This window comes from Sus scrofa, chromosome 14 (genome assembly GCF_000003025.6).
Source record: "Sus scrofa isolate TJ Tabasco breed Duroc chromosome 14, Sscrofa11.1, whole genome shotgun sequence".
Classification (NCBI taxonomy): domain Eukaryota; kingdom Metazoa; phylum Chordata; class Mammalia; order Artiodactyla; family Suidae; genus Sus; species Sus scrofa.
In genome coordinates, this window is record NC_010456.5 from 88,515,032 (window position 1) to 88,541,517 (window position 26,486).

At 48.7% G+C, this 26,486-nt stretch overlaps 2 protein-coding genes across 4 annotated transcripts in view; one reads left to right on the forward strand and one right to left on the reverse strand.

Moving 5' to 3' along the window:
- ZNF488 (zinc finger protein 488) overlaps positions 1 to 11,302 on the forward strand; it is a 52,212-nt gene extending 40,910 nt beyond the window's left edge. Inside the window, exons 2-6 of one of the 3 annotated variants that reach the window (XR_002338456.1) lie at positions 2,638 to 3,812; positions 3,916 to 4,783; positions 8,750 to 8,994; positions 9,580 to 10,243; positions 11,166 to 11,302. The gene's annotated coding sequence lies outside the window, so the exon portion shown is untranslated. Of the gene's footprint in view, positions 1 to 2,637; positions 4,784 to 8,749; positions 8,995 to 9,579; positions 10,244 to 11,165 lie in introns of all 3 variants that reach the window. The other 2 variants (XR_002338455.1, XR_002338454.1) reach the window with 2 other exon arrangements.
- Positions 7,925 to 19,688, reverse strand: GDF10 (growth differentiation factor 10). The gene is made up of 3 exons (XM_003133105.4): positions 19,096 to 19,688; positions 11,061 to 11,986; positions 7,925 to 8,869 (listed from the first exon to the last, which is right to left on the reverse strand). Exons 1-3 carry the CDS (start codon positions 19,403 to 19,405, stop codon positions 8,678 to 8,680), a joined length of 1,428 nt encoding a protein of 475 aa, XP_003133153.1. The 5' UTR covers positions 19,406 to 19,688; the 3' UTR covers positions 7,925 to 8,677.

Genomic DNA, 26,486 nt, shown 5'->3' on the forward strand with positions numbered 1-26,486 from the left:
CAAGAGGCGGAGCCAAGGGAGAAAGGGAGCTGGCCTGAATGTGTTCTCAAAGCTGGAGGAGCTGTTATGTTTTCTTAAAAACATGACAGATTTTTTTTAACCGATTATAACAGTAATATAGTACAGATAATTTGGGAACTGCAACACATTAGAAAGGAGGAGATAAAAATAACCTGTGATCTCACCATCCAGTAGGGACACAGTTAACATCTTGAGATATATGCAGCTCCACAATCCCCTTTGTTGTTCATAGGGTTTACAGAAGGTTTATAGGAGATAACATTTCTTTATCCTTGGAGATCTAAAAGTATATTTACTTTGCCTTCAAAAAATAAAAGAGAAGAGTTTTTGTTTTTTTTTTTTCTTGTGGCAGAGTTTTAAGATTCAAGAGTGCTTTGAGTTTCAGAAAGCTCCAGATTTGAGAAATGGTATGGAGTATATACTGTAATATCCTCAGTGGAGTTCAGGACAACATCCTATAACCAAACACATTAATATTTCTCTAGGGAAACAAATAAAAACACAAATGTCCACTTAGGTCCAGTTTTGCCCTGAAAGGAATTGAAAGAGACTTCAGGTTTTCTAATAGTTTCAGATTTGGGGATTTCATATAACAGGACTGCAGACCTGTTTATATATGGGGTCACCACACTGGGCCATGGAGGCTGCATGTGAACCCTGTCTGGAGGTCCTGGTCACATAGACTGGGTGAGGATGGTACCACCAGAATTTTGCATTGTGGCTCTGTATTTCTGGAATGATCTGCCCCATAAACTCAAGAGTATCAATATGTCCACATCTCCTTTCTTTTATTTAAGTCATTGCATGAGCCCTCCTGATTCCTATTATTGAAAGTCTGGTCTCTCAGAGCATCCCTTTCCTGAACTGTCCAAGGATGCTGTAGTGATGGTATAGTTCAACTTCTTACTGCTGGAAGGGAGGCATGGGCTAGGGGTCCTGGCAGGTTCTACCTGCTGTTGCTTCTCAGTGACATCCAGTCTTGATGTTGGGTGCATCCCACACATCTTATAGCTACTGGTGCACAGAAGCTGGGATGCCCTGGCTGGTCCAGGTATCTGCCAAGGTTCCCATGATGTCTGCCTTTGGGCCCCAAGGTAACAGCTTTCTTAGACATACTAAGCTTGCACTTTCTCTGGAAGGCATTCCCCTGTGGCAGGTGACTGAGTTGAGGGGCCAGCCATGGTCACTCTGATCCCATCCTGCTGTCTCCCATAAATGTCTAGGTTCTTATGGGGAGCCTGAGTTACCAGCCTAGGCTCCCACCTTTCTCTAGTTGATTTAGGGACCTCATTACCTTTGGAACAAATGGGCCTTAGTCCATCTAAGCAGATCCCCTTAACTCTGGTCTCAGGGAACAAGGTTTGAGTCTTGTTTGGTCTTTTCCAGAATATGTGGGATCCTCATGCAAAAGGACTGCCTCTCTCTCCTGCCACCAGCTTTCTATTGCTGGGCCCCCAGGGATGGGATTTTTTTTCTTTCTTTTTTTAGGGCTGCACCTGGAGCATATGGAAGTTCCCAGGCTAGGGATTGAATCAGAGCTGCAGCTGCTAGCCTACGCCACAGCCACAGCAATGTCAGAACTGAGCCATGTCTGCGATCTACGCCACAGCTCATGGTGACACCAGATCCTTAACCCACTGAGTGAGGCCAGGGATTGAATCTGTACCCTCATAGATACTAGTCAGTTTCATTACTGCTGAGCCACAATGGGAGCTCCCATGGCTGTTTTAATTGAGCCAAAAAAGATCTTATTTACTGATCTTATCTCCCTCTTTTCTCCCCCCAGGTAGTGTACCATATGATTAAGCAATTCCACTTCTCTGTATATATCTATAAGAATTAAAACCAAGGTCTTATAAAGATATTTGTATACCCACGTTTATAGCGGCACTACTCACAATAGCCAAAGGATAGAAGCAACCCTGGTGTTTACTGATCAATAAATGAATAAACAAAATGTAGTATATCCATGCAATGGAACATTACTTAACTTTGAAAAGGGAAGAGATTCTGGAGTTTCCACTGTGCTGCAGTGGGTTAAGTATCCCACTGCAGTGGCTTAGATCGCTATGGAAGCAGGAGTTCAATCCCTGGCCTGGATCATTGGGTTAAAGGATCCAGCATTGCCACTTTAATTTGCATAGTTTACAGCTGAGGCTTGGATTCAATCCCTGGCCCAGGGAACTTCCATTTGCTGTGGGTGCGGCCATAAAAAAATAAATAAATAAAAGGAATGGAATGCTGACACATGCCACAACATGGATTATCCTTGAAGTTATGCTAAATGAAGTCACAAAAGGACAAATATTGTATGATTTCACTTATCTGAGGTATTTAGGGTAGTTGGAATGCTTAGATATGGAATGTAGCGTGGTGATTGCCAGGGGCTGGGGAGAGGGGGGAATGGAGAGTTATTGATTAATGCATACAGCGACAGGTCCAGTTTTGTAAGACGAAAAGTGTTCTGGAGATGGATGGATGGATGTCATTACATAACAATATGAATGTACTGAATGCCACTGTTCTATACACCAGAAAATGGTGAATGTTAAGTGTATTTTACCACAATTTAAACAAAATTAAAAAGTGTATCATTTAGAAATCCTTCTGTTGCAGGTTTCAGAAAAGTAGAATCCAAACAAGCTTAAGCAAAATGGATTATAGTTAACCCATAGAAGAAGAAGAGCTCCGCAATGGTTGGGCTTTAGCACAGCCTGGTCCAGAGTCCAGGCAAGGTTGCAGCAATGTTTTCTTTGCTCTCAGAGCTACCTTCCACTTTGTGGTCTTCATGCTCCATCTCTGTGTCTTGGCAAGGTGGCTGCAGCAAGACTCCACTCAAATCACATCCATCAGGGGAGGAGCAAAAGCCTTTTTTTCCCAGGAAGTCCCATTTATTCCTATAATGTCTCCTTGGTCTTGATTGGGTTATCACCCCAGGCCCCAGCCAATCACTGTGCCAGGGGAATTCAATGCCCTGATTGGCTTAGGTGGAGGTGATGTCACTGGCAGCACAGAATGAGAGTCAGAATGGGATGATCCCCCAGAGGGGTCTATATCTGGTCACCAAAAAGCAATGCCACTAAAGGATTGTGTAACTTATCTTCCTATGCTATGAAAAACTTTCATATACTTCCATTTTTATGGAACAGTATCTAACCACATCAACATACCCTAATGTATTAAACATCCTCCAACTGTAGGACAATTAGACTATTTATCAAGATAATATTGCAAGGCACATTATATGTATGTGTCTATGTAATTACACATACATACATATATAATTATATAAATATATAGTCCACATTTTATATTAATAAGAGAGTTCATCAGATGTGGAATATCTAAGTCATAATATATGCAAACATTTTCAAAGCCTTTGGTAAATGTTGCAAAGTTGCTTTCCAGAAATACTCTTTTACTATTCATTCCCATCGGCAAAGCCTAAGAGCAACTGTCTCACCACTCCCTCACCTATAGTTCTTTCTAGTATTAGTAATTTGATGAATGAAAATAATGTTAATTTGCATTGCTAGCTGACCTAGACTATATCTTCCCTACATTTTGGTTACCCAAAGGCCTTCGACCTTCCAGAAGGTACAGTAGTTGCTGCCTTTCATCCACACTGGTCCAGGGCCATGCTCAAGAATCATATTTGGTACCATGATCTACGTGCAGGGAGAGGGCCAGAGGGATCCAGAGGTGCCTGGGTGCTCTTCGGGAAGACTGAACGCCTTTAGCCCAGAGCCTGGCACATGGTAAACATTCGACAAGTACTTAGCATTGCTCTTGTAAGTATGATGTCTCATCTTACTATCACTATTTCTATCACCCCAGGGGCAGCTCTGCCCTCCCCTTCTGCAGAGCTCCTACTTTGGCTGTGCTCTCCATTAGGGATGCTTCATGCTCCTCCCCACTGTCCTCCACCTGGGACCATAGATCCTATCCTGCCTTTCAGTGCCTGCCCAGACTCCCCTCCTCCACACAGCCTGTGTTCTGAGCAATGGCATCCTGTTGGATTTGCTTGACAACCCCTGCAAAGGGCCCTAGGACTGCTGTCTGCTCTTGGCTTCAGTTGGTCAAATTGCATCCTTCCTGGAATTTGATGCACCCAGCGAACCAGCTCTGTGTTCACAGTGGATCTGAAGTACCTTCTGGGCAGGCCTCTGAACTTATCTCTGCATATGTACTTGGACACCTCGGGGTGCTCCATAGAGTATGTTGGCCAAGCTGGCTCTGCGTCCATGGCTGCCAGCTCAGCCTCGTCCCCCTCTCTATATTTGATGCCCAGACAGTTTGACATTACTCTGCTGCAGCAATTCTTAACCAAAGCCTCTGTAGCATTATCTCTCCCAGGACTTAGGAATTACAGAAATAGAATCATCACATGCCTTTGCTATGAGAGAGTGCAATTTCATGAATAAGAGAGAGAGGTCTGACTCATCCATTTATTCCAAGTATAACTGGAACTCCTTCCATAAGACATTGACCTCAGCCTTCATTTATGGGGCTGGGACAAGGATCTGCCTGAATTTCTGCGGTACAGTTGCTTCCAGGGGGTCAAGAGCCCCTTCTGTCATGAGGCTTGACCACAAGACACCTGTTCTTCTTGGACCTCTCAAGATCCACACCTACTCACACATGGCTCAGAGGGATGAAAACTGGACCCACCTTGAGGAAAAAGCATGAACCAGACAGAACAGGGGGTACATCACTTCCCAGCTTTTCACCGCCCTGAGATCCTGCTTCTACTGGGCACAGGGTAAGTACTCAGCCAGTGTGCACTGAGTCTCTGGACTGTGTCCAGGTGGTCAGCACATTTATTAGAGCAGCGGTTATTAAAGTGTAGTCACTGGACCATGGTAGTTGCAGCAGCTGGAAATTGGTTAGAAATGCCAAGTCTTGCCCTGAATCAGAAATTCTGATTCAGCCCAGCCATCTGGTCAAGCCCTCTAGGTGATTCTGATGCACATTCGAGTTTGCACATTGGTTTAGATAAAAGAAGAAATGCATGTGTGCCCTCAAGAGATCAAATGTGTGTGTGTGTGTGTGTGTGTGTGTGTGTGTGTGTGTGTGTGTGTGTGCGCTGCCTGGTATTGTATTTGGCACATAGTAGATGCTAAGTAACTGAATGAATAAACAGGTCTTTCCTCTGCTCACCCATCCCCTACTCATACAAACAGGATTTCTGGGAGAGAATGGGGAAAATTTAGATTGGATTAGACTTGAATGAGAGGGACAAATGACTAAAGCTTGAAAGAGCATCATCATCTCAGGGAGTAGAAGAAAGGAGGGGAATGGAAATCACAGAGGCATCCACTCATCAGTGATGGATTCTATGTTTCTAGCTTTAGGTAAAAGAAATAGCCTTCGGCTCTAACTTCAACATTTTTGTGCTCCAAGCTGGGTCTGCCCTCCTGGTTTCCCCACCAAAACCCTCTCCAGCCCTCTTTTTGCATGTGGTGCCATCAAATGCATTTTGTACAAGCTGGTGCCTGCAATTGCTTTATGCCACCAGTTAAGTCCAGCTCTTGCATCCTAGTGGAGCCACCTCTACACCTCGTCACACCCTCCCATTCCCTCCCCAAACATCCATAGGCTCCTCTGTCATGGCTCTGTCTCCATCTTGGCCACAGAAGGAGCCTGAGTTACCGGCTATAGCTCTGACGGTATTTTACAAGTGATTTAGACATACAGAGGCACCTATTGGGACACTTCAGGCAAGACACCTGGTAGTATCCAGACTCAGTTTCCCCACTTGTTGAGTCCAAGGGATGCATCAGAAATTTTCCAAAGTTTTTTTTTTTCCCCCAGGCTTAACGTTTCTATCTTGCAATTCTACTGTTTATATTTGTCACACATGAACCAAAGCCCTATCCTTTCAGAGGATGTATAAGTTCAGGAATACAGCTCAGTGACAGACCACCACACTGCTCCCTCCAGACTGACCCAGATGCAGTTAATAACCTCAGGGACCCACGCGTGTCTGGGATGTGTGCTGGAACCTCTTGCCCTTGGGATTTTGTGATCTTAAGAGGAAAGAAAGTTGTTTCATACCTACATTTCTCTTTAAACCTTGCTTTATTTTAAGGCTACTCGGTGCCATTGGGACAACTCTAATGGCCGGTAGTGGGGGTTCACTGGCCAAGAAGCTGGGAGGCAGCACCAGTCATGTAGGTCTTGAACCAGGCAGCCTCATGGGTCAACGCTGACGTTACCTGTGGTCTTGGTAAGACCTTGGTCGCCATATTACTTACCTGTCTCGAGTTTGTTTATCTGAAGCACCAACTGAGGAGTAAGTTGCAAGATTGCTATGAGGCTAAACGAGGTGCAATATCTAAACTTCCCAGCACTCTGTAAAGGCGTGGGGTCACTGCTGACACTGGTTCCTTCCTCCATATGGCGAAGTCATCACCAGTGTGTACCATCCATTCCAGCACAAACATGAAACCCCTGTTCGTGGCTGGACACAGAAATGATCCTCTCAGTCTGCTCCCTCCCCCTGTAATCCAGAAATGAAGGATCAGAGAGGTTGTGGTCTTTCGTGGTGACTCAGGAGGCCTCCCAGAAACTGCAAAAGCCAGAAAGTATAAGACGGGATTATTATAGGACAACCCATCTCTACCAAAAAATGGAAAGGAAGCAGTTGGAGGCGAAAAAAAAAAAAATTGAAGGAGAGACAGGAAAATGAAGAATCTAATATTGAGAAGAAAGGTATTTGGAAACTTATCAAGCCCTAATGTTTTTACTTATTTTGGTAGTAATTTATATCCTGTCATATTTCAAAAAGGATTAGACATGGCAACCCAAGCCATGACTAATTTGCAGACCAATTAGACATCCCAGCAATCCAGTGAATGAATCATTTAGTCCCAGTACAAGTCCTGCAGGAATAAGGTAGTGTGTGCCTTAAAGACCACCCCCCTCACTTCACCTGACTTCTGCCAAGAGGCAGGGCCATGTGCCCAGGGCAGCTGTTCACACACATGTCCCACGGCTGTTTGGAGCACCTCAAAGAAGATGCTGAGCAGATGCTGCTGGGCTCCAGCCAGGTGTGTCCAGTATTTTCGCTGTAAACATCTTTGCCGTGAGTGGTTTTACAGCATGAGTAACTGGCCATAAGGCCATTTTGCCATGAAAAAATGACTTGACAGTTACATTACTTTAGAAAATGATAACACATCAGTTTTTTTTTTTTTTTTTTTTTTGCAAACCTTTGTTAAGGTAATCTAAGCCAGATTTTATTTTTTCACATTTTCAAGGAACTTCTACTCATCAGGAAGCACATACCTAGTTTTTTTTTTTGCGGGGGAGGGTGATAGAAGGAGAGCTTGATTCTTCTCTTCCCAACTTCTAACACTGAATGATAAATTTGTTAAAGACACCAGAGAACAAGGTGTCGGAGCTAAACGAGCTAAGGAATTCATCATTAATGCCCTTGAAGACTGTTGGGAATTAGTAGCTGCTATTTTTGATAGCTTGGTAAACTTTGGTTTTGATGGATGGGCGGTATGACCGTGCTCACCGAAGAATTTCTAAAAGTTGATATGTTATCATTTTCTAGTGTAATGGAACTGTCAACCATTTGTTTTAGTTTTTATGGCAAAATGGTTTCATGGCTAATTAGATGTGAGGAAGCTCCCTAAAGCCAATGGGCCTGCCTTGGCGTGTCTTGGCCTGGATGAGCCAAGGCTGGGGAACTGTGATGCAATCTGAGTGGGCAGGACCCTGGAAGGCTAGAGTCTGGAGCTCAGGATAGAGGTGGGAGAGTGTGGAAATGGCCTGTGAGGGACTCAGCTCCTAAAGAAGGCTGTGTCCCCAGCAGCCACCCAGATGTCATCCTTACATGTTGGGGGTCCCTCCATTATTTTGGAATGGGTGACATTAAGTTTTTCAAGATAACACAGTCCCTTTAATTTATTAGCTTTCCATAAAAACACGTAACATACACAGTCTACAGTATAGAAAGTATAATTTACAAAAATATAAAATCTTGGTTATGTTTTAGTATTGCAACATATCATTGTACGTGTTATTTTAATAAGCATATTTAAACAATGCACACATAACCAGCATGATGACCTCTGTGGGGAAGGGTGTCAACTGCCTCCTTTTTGTTTTCAAATAAAATATATATTAAGAAAAAGAAACCAACATTGGTTATATGTGCATACCGTATGTATAAAAGCTTTTGCAGTGGATTTTGACAGGAAACATCCCTTTATACCATTATTTCAGCCCTGTTTTCCAGCATCCCTATGTGGCCCGATGTGTTTTAAACTGATTGCTTAAACAGAGGTTCTTTCTATGTGAAGGGAGCAAGTGTCCTCAGTTCAGGTTATGAGAGGATGGTCACAAAACACTGTGGATGTGTCCAGTTTTCAGGCCTTCAGAGCAGAGGGGATGGGTTGTGGGCAACCATCAGGCCAGGTTAATCCCCAGATCCCTTCAGAGGATTTGGACCGTCGATGAGGGGATGGCATCACTAGCAATGACAGACCGCAGAACGATGCCCCAGGAGACGGATGGCTGCCCGTGAGCCCTGTCCTGCCTTTGCAGCTGCACCCTGAGTCAAGTGCTCACTCCAGTAGATTTTGAGAATGCTTCCCTGCTGGGCGGGGGTGGGGAGCTCCCTTCCACTCCAGAGCAGCTGGTCTTACCGGCAGGCACAGGTCTCCACAGACATGTTGGGGTACACCTTCAGAACCACATTTCGGTTCTCATCCAGGAAGAGGACCCCAAGAGAATTCATCTTGTCGGGAACGCAGCAAGGCTCCGGGATGCCCGGGACAATGCCCACGGCCCTGACGATGCTCTGGATGGTGGCATGGTTGGATGGGCGGACGATCTGCAAGTCAGAAAAGAACATGGTCGCCTCAGTGCTCTGCCCACCCTGCAGTCCTCACCCTACCACCAAGCTGCCCGCACGCTTTTGACTGAGGTCGCAGAAAAGGCATCGATCTAGAAGGAAAGGTGAGATCCCAGAGTTGGGTACACATTTCCTCCGGAGTCAGTCATGAACTGAGTCCTGGAGATGTTTGCAAAAGGCTTTCCTGCTCCTCCTTGGGCTTCCCAGAGGGAAGGCACAACCCCAACGTGGCACTGGCCACTTGGGGGCATCTGCGCATCACACATCCCCAAGGATCATCTGGAACTGGGTGGGAGCTCCAGAAGGAGGGCTGGAGGGGAAGCCCTGTGGTTCTGCCTGAGGCCACAGCTGCCCACACTTCACAGTCTGGGGAACACGCTTGCCACATGACCACATTTTCAGCGCTGCAAGGGGAGGCCTGCAGGCCCATGTGTGCCTCAGTGTGACAGAGCTGGAAACTTAAGAGTTCCCAGGCAGGTCTGACTCCTTGATGTCAGGCGCTGTTTTACTTGCATCACCCCATTTTGTCATGTATCAACCTTTTGGGGTGGGTATGACTTTAATTTTACTGGTGCGGAAACTGAGGCTTGAAATGACTAACTTGAGCAAGAGCCCTCAGTGAGAAAGTAGTCTGGATTGGAAATCAAGCTCGCTGGGCTCACACCAACTCTCTTCTCCTCCCTCCCCAGGCAGCCTCGCACATCCAGAGGAGTCTGGTCCAGCCACAAACACAGAGAGTGCCGTTCCTTAAGCACCTCTCATGAGATGAACCGGACCACATCACAGGCGCTTCAGCTCATTGTTGGCCAAAGAGTTTTACACACAGTGCATTGGCGAGAATTCTCCTCCCGGGGTGGGGAGGTGGGGAGGAGAGCGAGGCAGGGACTCCAGCATTTGGGGAGTTGAGGCTGGTGTCTGGGAAGGTGGGAAGACAGTGGGGCCGGCAGACTGATAAGGTAAGTGCAGGGTCAGCCAGCAGGAGCCCTGCATCTGTGCATCTGCCTGTGATGGGCCCTTCAGCAGACGCCTGTCTCTCTCCCCGGCAACTCCCTTCCTCTCTCCTGCATATGCTAGGGCTTTCAGGAGAAGCCTCTTAATTCCCAAACAGGTTAATGCGGCCCCACAACTGGGTCTGGGATTTCCCAGCTGGCTGATTTATTTACATTCACAGTGGATTTACGCACTGACTTCCTTTCTTGGAAGGGAAGGCATGACCTGGAACTCGGCAGAGGAGCTAAGTAGGAGGAAAGTGTGTGCTCTGTGCCGAGGTCAACATCAGCTGGCAGCCGGCCCACCATGGTTCGGGGCGTGGGGAGATGGATGGACAGAGCCACAGAGCAGCCTGGAGGGAAGGTGAGCCTCTGAAAACCCAGGCCAGTGCAATGGATAAAACAGCTCCATGCTGTGTGTCCTGCAGACTTATTTGTAATGAGAGCTAGTTATCTTGTGTGTCTCTGCCCTGGGTTGCTGGGGCCAGGGAGGAGGGGAATCACATCAGGAAGCCACCAAGGACAGCTCGGTGCTGGTCACAGACACCAATGCCCTGAAGTCCAGGCCAGGGTTTCTATGGGTGCCTTGGTGAGGAGGGAACTTCAGAGACCTGACCTATGTGCAGGGGGGCAATGTCTACTCAACCTCTATAGTTTTTGCTATGCAGGAACACACATCTAAGGAGATGGATCTTCTGAACTGCAAAACAAGGAAATGTTCTGATTTAAAATTCAAATTCAGATCCTCTTGTGTAGCCCTGGGAACTCTATCTGGTCACTTATGATGGAGCATGATAATGTGAGAAAAAAGAATCTATACATGTATGTGTAACTGGGTCACCATGCTGTACAGTATAAAAATTGACAGAATACTGTAAACCAGCTATAATGAAAAAAATCATTATATATAAATAAATAAACAATAAAAAAATAAAATTAAAATTCAATCAAGGCAACACTTCCAAAAGCACAGCCAGATTGCATCCATCTGCGGGCCTCACCCATAGAATTTGGCCTCTCTGTCTACCTATTCCCTGCCTTGAGTAGATGGAAGGTGTTATTACGCCTACCTACAGATAGGAAACAGAGTCATAAGGAAAAGGGGCTTGCCAGCAGGGGCAGAGCTGAGTGTGACAATTAGCTCAGGGGCAGAACGCAGTGGGGTAACTCACACACCCTACCTTGGGCATGGGGAATTCACAGGCTCCTGAGCAGTAGTAGGCATCGAAGGACTTGGGTGATATGATCCATTCATTCCACCCAATGTCTGCAAAATCCACTTTCAGATACCTCCGGGAGCAGACTCGAGGCTCATCCCATTGCTTCCTCCGGGCTTTCTGCATCGTCTTCTCATCAAAGTCCAGCACCTGTGAGGAGGTCATGAACACGTCCTGGTCCTTCTTCCTGCGGTCCTTGCGTCCTGGCCGTGGCTTCAGTGCACGGAAGGGGTTGGGCCACAGCTCGTGCTTGTGGTAGTGCTGGGTGTGGGGGGTGTGGGCCGGCCTCTCATCCAGCCCTGGCAGCTCATTGTCCTGGAGGGGCCCAGTGGCCTGTGTGGCCCGACGCACACGGGGGTCCGCAGAGCTGTTGGGGGATGCGCCGGGCTCTGGGTCCCCAGCCTGGAAGGGGTCATATCTCTGCAGTGTCACGGCCACGCTGTTGGGCTCTGAGATGGCCAGGTCATTGGCGTAGATGAGAATGTACGGCGCGTGGGGGCTGGGCCTGGGTACCCCTGGGTCCTTGTCTCCAGAATCTAACTGGGCAGACAGGAGAAGCTCACCATCTCGGCGGGCGGCCTTGACGATGGGGGAGATGTCCTTGACCTGCCACAGGCCCCGAGGTGGGGGCGGCAAGGTCATGGCTCCACGGAGCAGCCCCTGTGTAGCTGTGTTCTGGGAGAGGCTGCGGAAGAGCAAGTGCTGACGTGCAGGTGGACCCAGGGGCAGCAGGCGGCATGATGCATTCTTGGCCCGCTGCTTGCATGGTATCTCACGTGCCCGGGGCAACCGTGGCTCCGAGTAAAAATGGAATGTGGCTGTGAGGATCATTTCTGAGTCCTGCATGGAAGTCAGGTTGAAGAAATACACAGCCTTCTGGTTGACCACTTCTACGAGGGAAGGACAGACCATAGACTGTTAGGCAGTTTCCTGGGGAGGCCCCATAGCCATAGGGTTTCCCATCCAGGGAGTGGAGGAGGAAGTCCCACTGAGGGAGCACTTCCAGGCCAACTAGGCTTTCCTTATCTCATGTAATCCTCACATTGAACTGATGAGGGCACCTTTGCTATTTTCAGTGACAGGATGAGGATGAAGGATTGAGGTCAGAGAGGTTAGGGATTGTCCCTATCCCATTAAAAAGAAAGGAAGAGAAAAGGTAGCAGACAGGGTAGGTGCTCAGGCCTGCTGGACCCTGCAGCCCCCATTCCTGCCCCTGCACACCAATGTCCTTCATCCACGAGATGAGGTAGAATCAGATGTTCAGTATGGTCTGGGTTTGGTCTGAGCCCTGCTGAAAGCATCTCCCCTGAACTGGCACAGCCCTCTATTTTAGGGACATTACATGGAGTCCTTCTTCCAAATGAAGTAAAATAAGGGGAGTGTCCCCTACTTCCCTGCATTCTGAGTGCCTTCTGAGGGAAACTGGGCTTAAGAGCACTGCCATCTGGGCGTCTGCTATTTATTCTGCCCATGGCTTTTTAAGCTTGTTCTACAAAGAAAGAGCGATATCAGGGTTATATCAGTTCATTCAACAAAATCTCCAAAATCCAAGCTTCTCTCCAGAGGCCCAACTTATGACAAGGACCAGGATGACTCAAACATCACATCTGCAGCCCTGGAGCTTTCAACAATTCTCTCCTTCTCTCTTGGTTCTACCAGAGTACCCCCAGGGCCCCAGGGCAGAACACCATTGTCTGTAGCCCCAGGAAGCTTCCCTGAACTCTGGCAGCCTGAGTTCTGTGAATAGCAAACCCTCTCCAGGGTTCGGAGGGAAGGAGCATCATTCCCAAGGACTCCTGGTAATGCAGCAGACAAGCAAGAGAGCAAAGCTTCCAGGTGGGCTGCCTCTCTCCTTCTGCTCTATTTCCTTCTGTCAAGTGTCCATTGCTGGGTGAAGCTGAGAGAGGTTCAGGGTTCCCAAGAGCAGGAGTGTGTGTGTGTGTGTGTGTGTGTGTGTGTGTGTGTGTGTGTGTGCATACGCACACGGGCATGCATGGACAATGGTCTCTCCAATGGGTGTGCTCCAGGGTCACAGTTTCTCTGACACCTGCATCCACAGGAACAGCTGGGAATTTTTTTTAACCCAAATCATCATTTTAAGGTTATTTGCATCTATTGGAAAGAAGGCATAATTCAACTGGGAGTTTTCATGTCCTTTTAAGGGACTACAAGAGAGAGGAAGGAAGGAAAAGTTGGAGGGCAGGATAAATGCCAGTCAAGGCTTAGGTGACACTATAGACCCTACCTTAACTAATTCTCAGAACAAAACCACAGAGAGGTGTGGTGGCCTCTTAACATGCCCACACTTAAGGAAAAGAACATGGGTCTTGATGTACATTTAAACTTGGCTTCTCCAAACCCTGAGGCCTTGAGTGTCATGCCAATCCTGCATTTCCCAAACCTTACAGATCACTGCCTTCCTTCCTGGAGACACTGGTTCAGAGAGTCTGGGACAATAGGGCCCAGGAATTCATATTTCAACCAGCATCCTAGGGGACTCTCACCATCAGGGAATTGGGAGGAGCAATGAAGGGTTATGTATCTGCAACATCTGGGGTTGACTGTGGGTGGTTGCAAGTTCACCAACAAGGCAGCCCCTGCCCCCAAGCTAGGAAAGGCTCTAGGAACCAAGCTCCTGGGCCCCAGTGGGACCATACCTTGCTCATTTGCCTCAGCAGGACAAGAGAATCTCAATCTCACGTGAATGCTTGGAGGATTAAATAAATAACATGTGCAATGTGCCAGACACAAAGGGGGATCCCCCAATTGTGGTTCCTGCCACTTTCATCTAAAAAGAACCAAGGCTGGCAGAGCAAGCTCCTCCTACACCAATCTGCACCCCTCTCACTCAGTGATCCAGCTAACACAGCAGAAAAGTGTTTTTCTTTTAATCAATTCAAGTCTTAAATCTAGTGTTCTGCTAACAAGTTCTTTGACAGAGAACACTTAAGAAGCTCTAGGATCGACATTTTTGACTCTTTCTAAAGAGCCGGCCCTTCATTGCAGGATGCAAGCATCTCTGGTCTGGAAACCTATGGCTCTTGTTGAGAAGGAAAATGGCAGACTGGGGGAAGACAGATAGGGATCCCCAGAGAAAAACACCTTGGCTCCCCTTCCAGTGACAAGGGAAAGGATGAGAAGGGACATAAAGTACAACTGTGACCACCAAGGCAGAGACAGCAACCTTGGCTTGAAGTGGCCCAAGGAAGGTGCTGGAAGGACCACCTCCAGGGAAGCAAGACATCTGCAGAGAGGAATGGGGTGACCTGCCCTGGAGGTTATTTCTGCACAAGGTTCAGGAGGGGGATGGCAAGTGCTGTCCGTCCCTTAGAATGCAGAAACCACGGAGAGCACGTGTAGGGACTCAGGGAGGGGAGGAATCTTGGACATCAGATGGCCAGATCAATTCCACTCAGGACAGGAGGCTTTTATCCATTTAGCTTGAAGGCCTTTGGCCATAGGGAGCTCTCCCCTCCCTAGGCCCTAAACTTCCCTGCTGAAAACTGTGGAAGCAGAGATGGGTCACCCCATCCCTGCTCTCTGATAATGCCTGCATGCCTGCAATGCAGGGGGCTCCAGGCTATGACTAAGAGAAGGGGCACCTACCTGGAGCCTCCCAGCTTGGATGAGCACAGGCTACAAAAGGGAATCTCCAAAGAGAAGTCACTGGTTCCTATGAACCATGCTGGCGCCTGCAGCTCCCGTCTCCTGATCAGCTAGAAAAGATCCTTCTTTCCGCCCTCTCCCTCCTACTGTTCCTCATTCCCCTCCTTCTCTGCTCCCTGCTTCTCTCCCTTTTCCCAATAAACATTTGGGAAACTCCTACTCTGGGCTAAATGCTGGGCCAATCGGAGTCCTAGAAAAGGTGGTCAGAGTTGCTCAGAGGAGTTCAGCCTGGGAATAAGGCAGATGGTAATTGTGGGGACTCCCATTTGCAGTGCCCATCACAGCTTCCCACAGCACTGGCCAAGTGAGGCTGGCTGCCTGTGTGCTGGGTGCCTTCAACCTCAGGTCACCATCCCGCTCAGAGCCCTGAAATAAAACTCAACCCCTTACCAAGGTCCTATTTGATCTGGCCTGCCTACTTTCCCAGTTCCATCTACTCCCCTCACCCCCATCTCTGCCCACGTCACCCTGGTCTTCATATCCTTCCAATAGGAAGTTCCCATCTCAGGGCTTTGTCCCAGTTTCTCCTTTTTCCACCAACATTTCTCCTCCAAGAATCACCCATCTCTCCTTTGCTGCTGAAGCAGCATGCCTGACAAGGGGTACCACTGGCTCCCTTGGCGGGAGGAGCAGCACTATCACTCTGCCCTGGGCTTCATCTGTCTTCACATCACCTCGGGACACCCTGATACATATTTTGTTTTGCTAGGCTAAAGATGCAAGCACCAACATAATTAGCTGAAGGAAGGAAGAGGTGGGCCAGCCAGTGGTACTGCAGAGCAGGGAAGAGAACTAATTTGTAGTGAGTGTCTATTTTAAAGCAGGCTCCAGAGTCAGGGTTTAAGCCCTGTTTCATCCCTGACTAGCTCTGTGGCATTAGGCAAGTCATAATAGAACCTCTCTGTGCCTCAATTTCCTCATCTGTAAGTTGGGCTGAATATGTGTGTGTGCATCTTGAAGCTGTTAGATCATCTCTGCACAGCTCTCAGCAAAATGCCTGGCACCCAGCACACGCTGAGAACACACTGGTTGAGTGGTGTCACAAGCTACTGCTACACTCAGGGCACCACACCCCTTGTGCCCAACAGAGGCATTGCCACCTGTCCACCCTCTCCAGGAGGCACCTGAGAATTTTCATGGCTTCTTCCACCTCCTGCATCCAATCAATATCATTTCCTGTTGGTACTGCATGCTGTTTCTCCACAGCCACCCTCAACTCTTTATCCTCCCACCACTGTCTTTGCCCACAGCCTGACCTGACTGCCACCATGACTCCAGGACACTGTCACCCTCATATCATGCTCATGCTTCACAAGACAATAATCTATTACAGATAAAGGGCTAATATCCTTAATATATGCATCAGTAAGAAAAAGGCCAGAACCCCCTGGGGATGAAGCGATTTTCACAGGAATAATTGCAAATGGCCAAAAGGCATGAAAAATATTTCAGGATGATCAGTAATGGAAAAACAAAAACCCAGTAACTTCAAATGAAGATACAACAAATTTTGCCTGTATGTTGAATTATGTATGTGTGTGTGTGTGTGTGTGTGTGTGTGTGTGTATTCCATGAAAATATTAACTCTGGTTATATCTGGGTTATGATTGGGGATGATTTCTTTTATTTACTATACATTCTATAATTTCTGGATAAGTATCATTTCTTTTATAATCTTTTTTTCTCTCCTACCTCTTTTCTTTTTCTCATCTCTTTCCTCCCTCCCTGCTGAAATCTAGCACCAGAGCTGAAGCCCCCATATCTGTGTTTCATCCATAAAATGAGGGGTCCCTGCCCAGGCCCACACCTTCTCACAGCTGGATTACTGGGTCATGAAACCAGCACTTCTGAGGGCTGATGAGGATCTGGGTATGAACTAACTTAAGTGAGTCAAGGAAGGGGATCAAAAACCAAGCTGCCTGGGCCTACTCATTGCCAGGCACAAACCACATCTCATCCTGTTGGATCTTCACCTCCTCATTCTGTGCAGAGAAATCGATGCTCACTAAGGTAAAGTGATGTGTGCCACAGCACACATCCAGTAGCAAGTAGAGCTGTCAAACAGCTCCAAACAAGAGTGTTGGATTTGTCAGACAGTCCCAGACCAGTCCAGCATAATTCTGATCTCCCAGGATGGTCCGTTCCACTCTCTGTTTCCTAAGTCCTGGGATCTGATGGAAGTTAGGGGAAGGAGCTAGCAAAGAGAACAGCATCAGCCTGGCAGATGGACAGCAGCTATGAACAGCTCCCCCTCCCCAGCCTCAGTTTCCTTATGTGTAAAATGAGAGGGCTGGATTTGAGCTGCTGTCACCAGGGCTAAGTGTTGCTTCACTGTTACTTGCACCACCATCAGTCTGTGAAAACAGAAATCAGACTGTGCACCGCCATACCTGGGCCTGCAATGACACGGTGGGCTCAATGGGTTTACTTACCTCATTGTAGCTGTGACCTTGTCCGCCTTGCTTTCCTCAACTGCAAGGCTTTAGGGACTGTGTTAATGGATGCAAGGTCAAGTCTACACTCATAGGAACCCAACTGCTTTGTACTCCAGGGAAACAGGATGTGCCGACACCTAACCTGGCCAGTGCTGGGGTCCGGGCTTATACATACCAGCTCCTGTCATCTTTCCTGCTTCCCCATAGGGAAGATACTGCCATGACCTGTCCATTTTGTAGATGAGTAGATCTAAGTCCACAGAGCTTCAGCAATTTGCCCAAGATCATGGCCATGCTGGAAGATCCTTGAGTAGCTTAATAACGATGCTCCAAGAAATGGGCCCCAAGAGGTGAATAAAAAGTACCAGAGAGGGAGTTCCCATCGTGGCACAGTGGGAACGAATCTGACTAGGAACCACAAGGTTGTGGGTTCGATCTCTGGCCTCGCTCAGTGGGTTAAGGATCCGGCACTGCTGTGAGCTGTGGTGGTATAGGTTGTAGATGAAGCTCAGATCTGGCGCTGCTGTGGCTGCGGTGTAGGCTGGAAGCTGTAGCTCTGATTAGACCCCTAGCCTGGGAACCTCCATATGCCGTGGGTGTGGCCCTGAAAAGACAAAAGAGAAAAAAATTACCAGGGAGGGTGGAATTAGGTCCAGTTGGCCTAGAACCCGGGAACACTGACCTAATGAGTCTGCCTGACAGAGGATGGGGGAAGGGGCCTCTCTGTGGCTGAGTTCCCAGTACATATTTACATGAGATCAGGCTCCTGTGCCTAGCTCTGAGGCCACAGATGTTACCTCATGTCACACAGCCAGTGATCAACAGCGAGGTGGCAGATCTCACTCCAGGCTCTCTGGTCCTGATGTTGGGTTTGTTCCCTTCTACCTCAGAAGGAGTCCTATAGACCAGTGGTCTTTCTCCTGATGAATGGCCTCCTCTTTTACAGGGGCTGCAGGGGACCCTTACCCACATCTTCGGCAATGGCATTCCAACACCATGAGTAGCTTCCAGGACAACCAGGGTCTTTCCTTCGCCCTTGCCACCAGGCTACCTCCTCTCTGCTCACCCAGGGCTGGCAGAGGTGGCCCAGCCCCAGTGGGCAGACAGCTGTGGCTGGATTCTAAAGTGCTCTCAGAAGCAGGGCAAGGAGGGCAAAGCAAGTGGTCTCTGTCCAGCTCTATTCAAGGTGTGGTGAGAGGGGAAAAGATCTGCCCAGGAGGGATAAAGGCAGGAGAGGGGTTGGGAACCCCTATTGCCCAAACTTCTAGACCTTTCCTCAAATACCCATCATCTGAGCATTTCCTGCTAGTGTCCAGCAGGCCTCAGTCCCATGCACCCAAGGCTGGGCGCCCAGGGCCCTTCTCAGTCCACTCTGCTCCTCCAACCATTACATCTGCTAACTGTCCCAGCTAGAGATGCACACCCCTGCCTGGGCCCTGTGCCTGGCACTTTCATCAGGGCTGCATTATACCCACCTGCTGGGCTCTCCTCAGTGTCTCCGTCATGCGTCAAGAGCTAACACAACTGACCTCTATGGCACAGGTCCCCCCACCCCTGCCACACACACACACACCATGCGCTCCCCAGCCCAGTTCCATCTCCGCACCGTGCTTAAAGCCTTGTGGATGGTGTGTTTCTGTGTCCATAAAGTGTGACACCCTTCCAGACTTGGTGGCACCCCAGGGGCAGACACTCTGTCAGTCTGTGCCACTTTGATGTCTCCATTGAAGGCTCAGGGCCCGGCATAGACTGTTCAAGGTATAATAGTTAATGAAAGAATGAATGGACTAGTCAATGAATAGAAGAAACAGGAAGAGTGGAGGTGCAGGGGTGGGAGGACAGACAAGTGAGGAACCGCAAGGATGAAGAGAAAGGGCTCCAGGGCCGGTTCTACTTACCTAGCCGCGCCCGGAAGCTGCGGACCGTGTTGCCCCCTCCGGGCCGCGCGCCCCTTCGGCTGTATTTCTCATAAAGCCGGAGCATGTGGACAGCGACCATGTCCTGAGCTCCAGGGCCCACAGTTGCGGCCGTGTCCCCCGGAGACCGCTGGGGGTCCTTGTCCCCCGCTAGGCTGTCGGCGGCCATGGGCGCGGCGGACCAAGCGGGGGCTGTGTGGCTGCCGCCCGCGTCCCGGAGCAGCAAAAGCAGCGGCAGCAGCAGCAGTAGGGAACCTGGTTCCGGCCTGGTCCAAGCGGGGCCAAGGGCCATGATGAGTGGCAGAGGTGAGTTGGCCGGAGCTGAGGAGGGGGAGGAGGGAAAGCGAGCGAGGGCGCACAGGAGGCTGAGAACAGACCCTGAGGCCGGAGGGCGCGCAGGCAACCCCGACAAGAGGGGTGTGCGGGATACCGAGATCTGCGCGGGGCGCAGGGCAGAGCTGGGCGCGCAGCCGGGCGCACGACACGGCCAGCGGTCACGGCAGTCCGGAGCTTGGCAGAGCGGAGCCCAGCTCTAGCCCGCGCGCTGCCTCGGCTGACTGCCGGCGAAACTTTGCAGCCCCAGGCGCGCTGGGCTCGGAGGGTTTGAGGGGCGGGGCGGGGCGGGGCGGCGGGCAGCGCTCTCGGGGGGGACCGGCTTCGCGCCCCGGACCTCTCCCGGGCTGCAGCGGACACGGCAGTCCCTGGCCCTGCCGCGGTTTGCGTGCGCCAGAGAGTGGCGGCGTGCGCGCGCTGGGGTGAGCGCCCGAGTGTGCGCTCGGGAGTGTGGGGGGGCGTGGGCGTGGGCGAGCGCGTTCCCTGCTCCCCGGCGGAGAGCCGGAGACCCGGCCCGGCTCCTGTGTGTCGGCGCCTCAGACGGGCTGGGGCTGCGCGGGGCTGGACGGCCTTTAGAGGGGGGCCCTCCTGCCGGGTTGCCCTTGCAATGGCATGTGATGACTGTGTGGTTGCAAGATGACAGCTCCCCCATGAGGACCCGAGGGAGGAATGTGTGCGCCCAGTTGTCTCTGAGCCAGTGTGTGTCCAAAATGCAAGAGTGAGGGGAACAGGAGCCCTCCCAGGGCAGCCTTTGAAAAGAAAAACCCCAACACTAAAGCTCAACCAACCCAGGGCAAATGGAACAAGATCCTGATTAAAATTCGGAATTAGTCGATTAACTGACCCTTTATTTGATGACAATGATTCCAGTTGTTGAAGAAACACATCAAAGGTGCTTATTAATCTTTGGGCATGTAGCCATCAGAGTTGTCCTGAAAAAAGGACATGGTTTTAAATTGTTTTACAAAACGTTTTAAAGCTTCAGGACAGGAAAAGAAAAAGCTTGGCTTTCCTAACAACAGCTCATAGTGAAGTGAGGGTGCAGTGAATCCTTGGCCCACAACCCCTCAGTTTAGCCTCAGAGCAGAAGGTCCTGAACTTCGTCTTGCCTTTAGCAGGGTTTCTTGTCCATGCATTGAATTTCGGGGCATCTGTAAACTTGGATGGGGAAAAAATTACTCCTTAATTTCCACTAATCTGACACTTAGCATTTCATAATATTAAAAATGCACGTAACCAACAAAGTGGTATTAACCATACCTGTGACTTTGTCACCAGTTGCCACCACCCACAGATATTTTCATATCACATTGTTCTATCATATTTCAGATTTCTCAAAATATCATTGTTGTTCATCCTTATTCTGAAATTAAAGTAGTTAAGCCTGCTGCTGCTTATTTAATGAGTTAATTAAAAGTCACATATACCACTATGTTGCAAAGTTGTTTTAAGAAACATTTTTATAACTCTATTTTAATGTAAGTGGCTTCCTCTGTAACCCTGCATACTAAGAACTTTTTTTGAGAAAGGGTCTATAGGTTTCCTTAGCTGAGGTAGGGGTTCAGGGCCCACGCAAAAGGTTTAGGGACCCTTCTCAGGGAAGGAAAGGACCTCTTTGAACCCATATTCTTCCAGCAAGACCCAGGACATGTCTATACTACATTTCTAAGGACTATTTGCAAACTTTCCAACACGCTGTTCCCTTTACTTGGTAACTTTGAGCTCCCTGAGCCAAAAGAGTTACTTTTCTTGGAGGGCTCACAATGCAATAATTGAAAAATTGCTGGGGAAAGCTTCCGTTCAGTGTGTAAAACGCCACACATTTGTAATTTTTAAAAATCTTGCCGTGTCAAATTAGAGGCCATGCTATTGAAAACTTTGGAATGTGTCAGACCTGTAGCTTTTGGAAAACCATAGAGAAGCGTTTTATTTCTTTTGATAACCAGCTCATATCATGTTCAACTTTCCAGGATAGTATAGCTCCCGTTTGTACAGTGAAACAGTTTGCAAAAATGGTTTGCCTGGAGGTGAGATGACCAGTCGCAGTCTTGGACTTGATGAATCTCTCGTAAATGAACCACACCAACTTTTACTGCTCCCTTCCCCCATCCCCACCCCCACTTCCCTCCTTCTCCATGTGCCCCTCACTTCCCCTCTGCCCCCCCTCCTCTTCTCCCCCAGAATGCCTCTGACCTGTACCGGCTGGGGGTAACCTCTGCTCATGGGTAGTTTTGTCTCTGCTGGGGCCGTACACAATCGAGGCCTGTGAAAAGGAGGGTGAGTCCGCAGGAGGCCGGGACAAGCTGGGCTATTCGGGATCTGTGTCCATTAAAGCCTCCTTGCTCTCCTTAACTCATTCCCGCTCCATTCAAGGCAGCCCGAGGGTCAGGCTTTAGCCGGCACTAAAACCTGTAGGGTACAGATTCTCTGACATTGTTGGGAAAGAATTAAGGCATCAGCCGGGGACGGCTAATATTTCTTGCCTCATTTTATTGCTGAACAGCGGGACTGTAAAGTCTTGAACACTGGAGCACTATGGCCCCCTTTCATGTAGCCGAGATGATGGGATAAAAATGTGTTTGGTGAAGCAATTCAGATTACCACCGGGTCACATCCTCGCTGGCTCCCAGCACTGCCTGCAAACAACGTCGCTAGGACAAGAAACAATCGCTGTGCGACTTCAGCTCATGCAGAACAGTGTTCCTAGCGTGGAAATGAGGCTAATTGTAGAGCTTGCCAGTGAGGATGTTTTGTTTTTAATCGCTTAGGCTGCGGCTCAAAATAAGAGTTGAGATGGCGGATGGTGGATTCAAGTCCTGAGAGCTGTGATTTCTTGCTGCTTCTTACTGAAAGCATCCCAGTCCCCAGAGCATCCAATGCTATTTTTTTTTTACCGGGGTCTCTGAGGTCTTGAACTTGCTGTCAGGGGTGGTGATGCTCTCTAGGATGTTGAGAGGTTGCTGGGGGGTCCACGGTCTTCCAGGCCTGTCTGCCACTCGCCCTGGAGTAACAGGGTTTTTAGACTCAGAAAACCCTGAGAAGGAGTGAAGAGGCTCTGTAGTTGTGCCATTCTATGTCTGAGTAGAGGAGAAATCAAACTCTGGGCAGGCTGGGAAGCAAGCTCATTAGGTTTCATTAGGAACCTCACTCCAAGTAAACCCCAAAGGAAATACTCCTGAGTAGTGGTTTCATGGTATTGTCCAGTTACCTTGTGGTAGAGTCAGTTTTTGGATCTAAGTAGCTCTGTCACCCCGGGTTAACCACAGCACCTCTTTGGAACCCAAGCCTCTGGCTGTTTAAATGAGAAGGCTCACCTCCCGGCTGTTTCAGGTCCAACATGCTACGCCTGAGGTCTGTGGCCTCATGTCAACCCGTTCTTCAAAATAAGAACGTCTCCATGAACGTTTGGAGTCAACTGGGATGAGGTGCGTGTCCTTATTTTCACCCCTACCTAACCGTATGGCCCCAGGTGCATTACTTGACTTTGCTGGGCCTTGGTTTTTTCAACTCTAAAATGGGGTGGGGGAGAGACAAGTGTAAGATATTAGGAGGACCATTGGTAAAAGTTTTAACATGAGCTGATACTAAATAGCACTGATCTTTGTCAACTCCTCTTTTTGTTTATCCTGTGTTCAAAAGAGGGTGTAGCCTCTTTAAAGTGGATCCAGACTCTGGGAGGTTTGGTGAGAAGTTTAGCCTGGTCGTTCCTTGCTCCAACAGAGGAAATGTATTTCTTCGTGCACAGTGCCAAGAGCTGGGAAGAAAAAGAAGAGGGAAGAGATCGTTTCCTTGTCTAGGAAGTCATAGACCTCTCCCAATGCACCTTTATCATCCGTATCTGTGGGTCCCCGTCCAGAGATAAGGGCGGGTGATTCACGTCTCTTTATCTAGATCTCCAGCTCTTGGCCCTTAGGACAAAAGAAATGAGAGCAAATCCCTCTTCCCTTTTGGGGCATGAGCTGTGAAAAAGCGAGCGGCTGGAGGGTTTGCTGGGGCGCTAGAGACAAGAATCCCAGGGCCTCCCCCAGGCCGCCAGGCCCCAGTGTAATAAATCTGTGAAATAACAAGCACAAAAGACTTTATAATCAATGACAGATTTTATTTTTGCTCTGGCAAAATCCATCCATGGAGTTAACATTTTATAGGGAAATAACTACCCACTTTGTGACTCCTCCTCAGCCCATATTCTCTTTCTGAAAGTTGGGGAAAACTCAGAGAATCAAAGTCAGCTCCTTGGAGAACCGTGGCAGGAGAAAGCATGACTTTCCCTGGGCGGGAACCCAACTCTCCCGTTACTTCCTAGGGTGGCTCGGGCCATTCATTTCTGTTTTGCTAAAATACCCGTGACATGTGAATAAACCAGGATTACAGAACATTGTCTCAGCCAGTAATCTGAGCCGGCATGGGCTCTGGTTTGATGAAATATGGTGCTCTCTGAGCAAACATGGGAATTGGTATTACTTCTCGTTAAAGCTGAACAGTGGGACTATTTAGAGCTGATGCATGAATGCTGCACTGTGGGGAGTGACAATTTGAAGGGAGCCGATTTGGGGGAGGGGGCAGTGGTATGTGTGAGTTGGCCAAAGCAAGTTAAGAGTCAGTGGGAGTGGGGGTGGAGGGGGAGGCCAAAGCGACACTTTAGAAATTAGGACCCCTTTGGGGCTGTGCTATCTCCTTACAACCCCCAAATAATCTTCCTCAAAACTTTGCGGGAGGGACAAAGCCTGACGTCCTTGAGCTGGCATTTAAGCCCTCATTATCTGGCTCGTCTATCTCTGTCTGCATTGGTAAAGCCTCTCTCCAATCTCTTTCTTTCTGTCAGTCTTCTAGTGCCCCAGAATTCAGAAGTGTCCATATGCTCTCAGTGCACAGCCCTCCTGCTGGGCTTCCCTACAGGCAGGCTGTGGTGCACCACCCAGTATCCCTTCCAGGACCCAGGCTCTCATTGACCCATTTGCCAGTATAGTCATTTGTTCATGGCTTATAGCTGAGTTCCCCCTACACTCTCCACAGATTGCCTCACCCAAAGCTGTCTCCCTCCCCAGGGCAACCCAAATGCAGTGTGGACACCCTGAAAGATGCCTTGCCACAAGGCAGGACTGTTCTGTAGGACGATCTGTCTCTAGGACTCCCTACATCTCTGCTGAAGACTTTGTTGCAGCCGCATTGCATTCAGCTTCTCACTCTGACCAGTCCTGGTTCCCATAATCTCTCACTCATAAACCTCTGTATGCATATTTCTATCTCAGAGTCGGTTTCCTGAGACCACTGACTTCAGACAGTCACTGCCAGGAGTGATGTGAGGAATGGGTTTAAAGCTGGGATCTGGAGGCTGAGTTGTGGACCACCCACTAGCAAAGAGGACTCTGTGGCTAGTATAGCTAGAGTCACCCTAGCTCTTGGCATATATGGTATGAGCTGTAGGGTTCAATATCACCAATATTAAAGGTTCAGGGGAAGTGGTCATTATAAAGGCAATGGAAGTGGCTGGCTCTTGTTGAATGAATCAGAGTCATGGGAGGTAGATAATGAAAGGTTGAGGGTGATTAATCACTAATTTAAGACAAAGTGTGCAAACCAGAGGGCCTTCTTGGCAGGACATAAAGAGACCTCCATCTCTTGCAATGGGTGCAGCTGAGGATCACGCCCAGAACTTAAATTCAAAGGTAGTTGAGCTTCAGAGATGGTTGAATTCTCAACCTCAGCAAGTCTTATGCCCAAATCAAGGCACTGGTTGGGAAGGAGTGGGTCCCTGAGTCTTGAGATGGGGGCATCTTGGTTGATGTACAAGAACCTTAAAACCCTATATCTGCTTACATGCACTGAGCATGGAAAGTGCCCCCTCTCTCTTGCTTGAAGATGATGCAGACGTAACCTGTGTCCTTCTTCTGATCTATCCAAATCTCCCTTCTCGGCTGCCAAATGAAAATTGAGGTCATGGCACCATATAACTCAGTTGAAGAAGTGCTGGGCCCACTAAGGGGGAAAGGTTCTGTAGATTAGAGTGTCTTAGTACAGACTCAGCATGCACCAGGAGGACACTGGAGATTACGATTGGGACCAGATCCTGAGGTAGGGTGGGTGGGATTGAGGAGGCCAGGATATACAGTTGGATAAGGGAGAGTTTATCAAACAAATGTACTGTCCCATAATGCAGGATTTATACCCAGGCAAGAGCCCCAGTAAATGGGGCTAATACGGGTTGGCTTTTGGACAGCTGAAAAAAGCAACAGCCTACACTAAGTAAAATATCAATGCCAAAATTGCATGGTGAAAAATAGAGGAAGAGATGAAAGTTTCAGAGGACATCCTGGAGATGAATTTGTATATAGGGCCAGAATACCATGAGCCTATATATTCCCAAAAAAGGGCTCAGAGGACTCTCCACTTACCAGAGTGACAAGAAATTCAGTGGTGGGTAGGGCATCAACATCATGAGAAGCTCTGTGATGGTCATTCTCTGTGGGCTCAGGCTTGGGGTAGGGGATGTTACTGCTGAGCTGGGATCCCCAGCAGAGATGGGATAAAAGGAGCCCCCGCTGGTGGAATCCTTGATTGTTTAAGATGAACACAATTATCCAAAAAAGAGGCACAACCGGAGTGCAGCCAGGATGCCGAACTCACATGAGAGCTGTGGAGGTACTTAACAGAACACGGAGTCCCTAGGGGACGAATAGACAGGCAGCCGACAAGATTGCTGCTCCATTTGTACAATCAAAATGAGAACGTGGATGGATGAATGAGGCTGGGGGCAGCCACCCCAATAAAATTCACACTCTCTTGCCCAGTTTCTGGACCTGAGCCTGTTCTTAGGCCTGGACACATTGACTAGAAAGGCTAGGTCTTCTCTTCCCAGAAAGAAGGAGCCCGCAACAGCACAGCAAGGGTAATTGGTGATGATTCCCCATCCTTCCTCAAAGGGACCTATGACCATTTACTCAAAGTACAGCTATACCTGAGGAAAGGGGAACATCCAGATGCTTCAAGGATACATGGATACAAGGTCCAAATTGACATTGATCCTGGGTGCCCAAAGCATC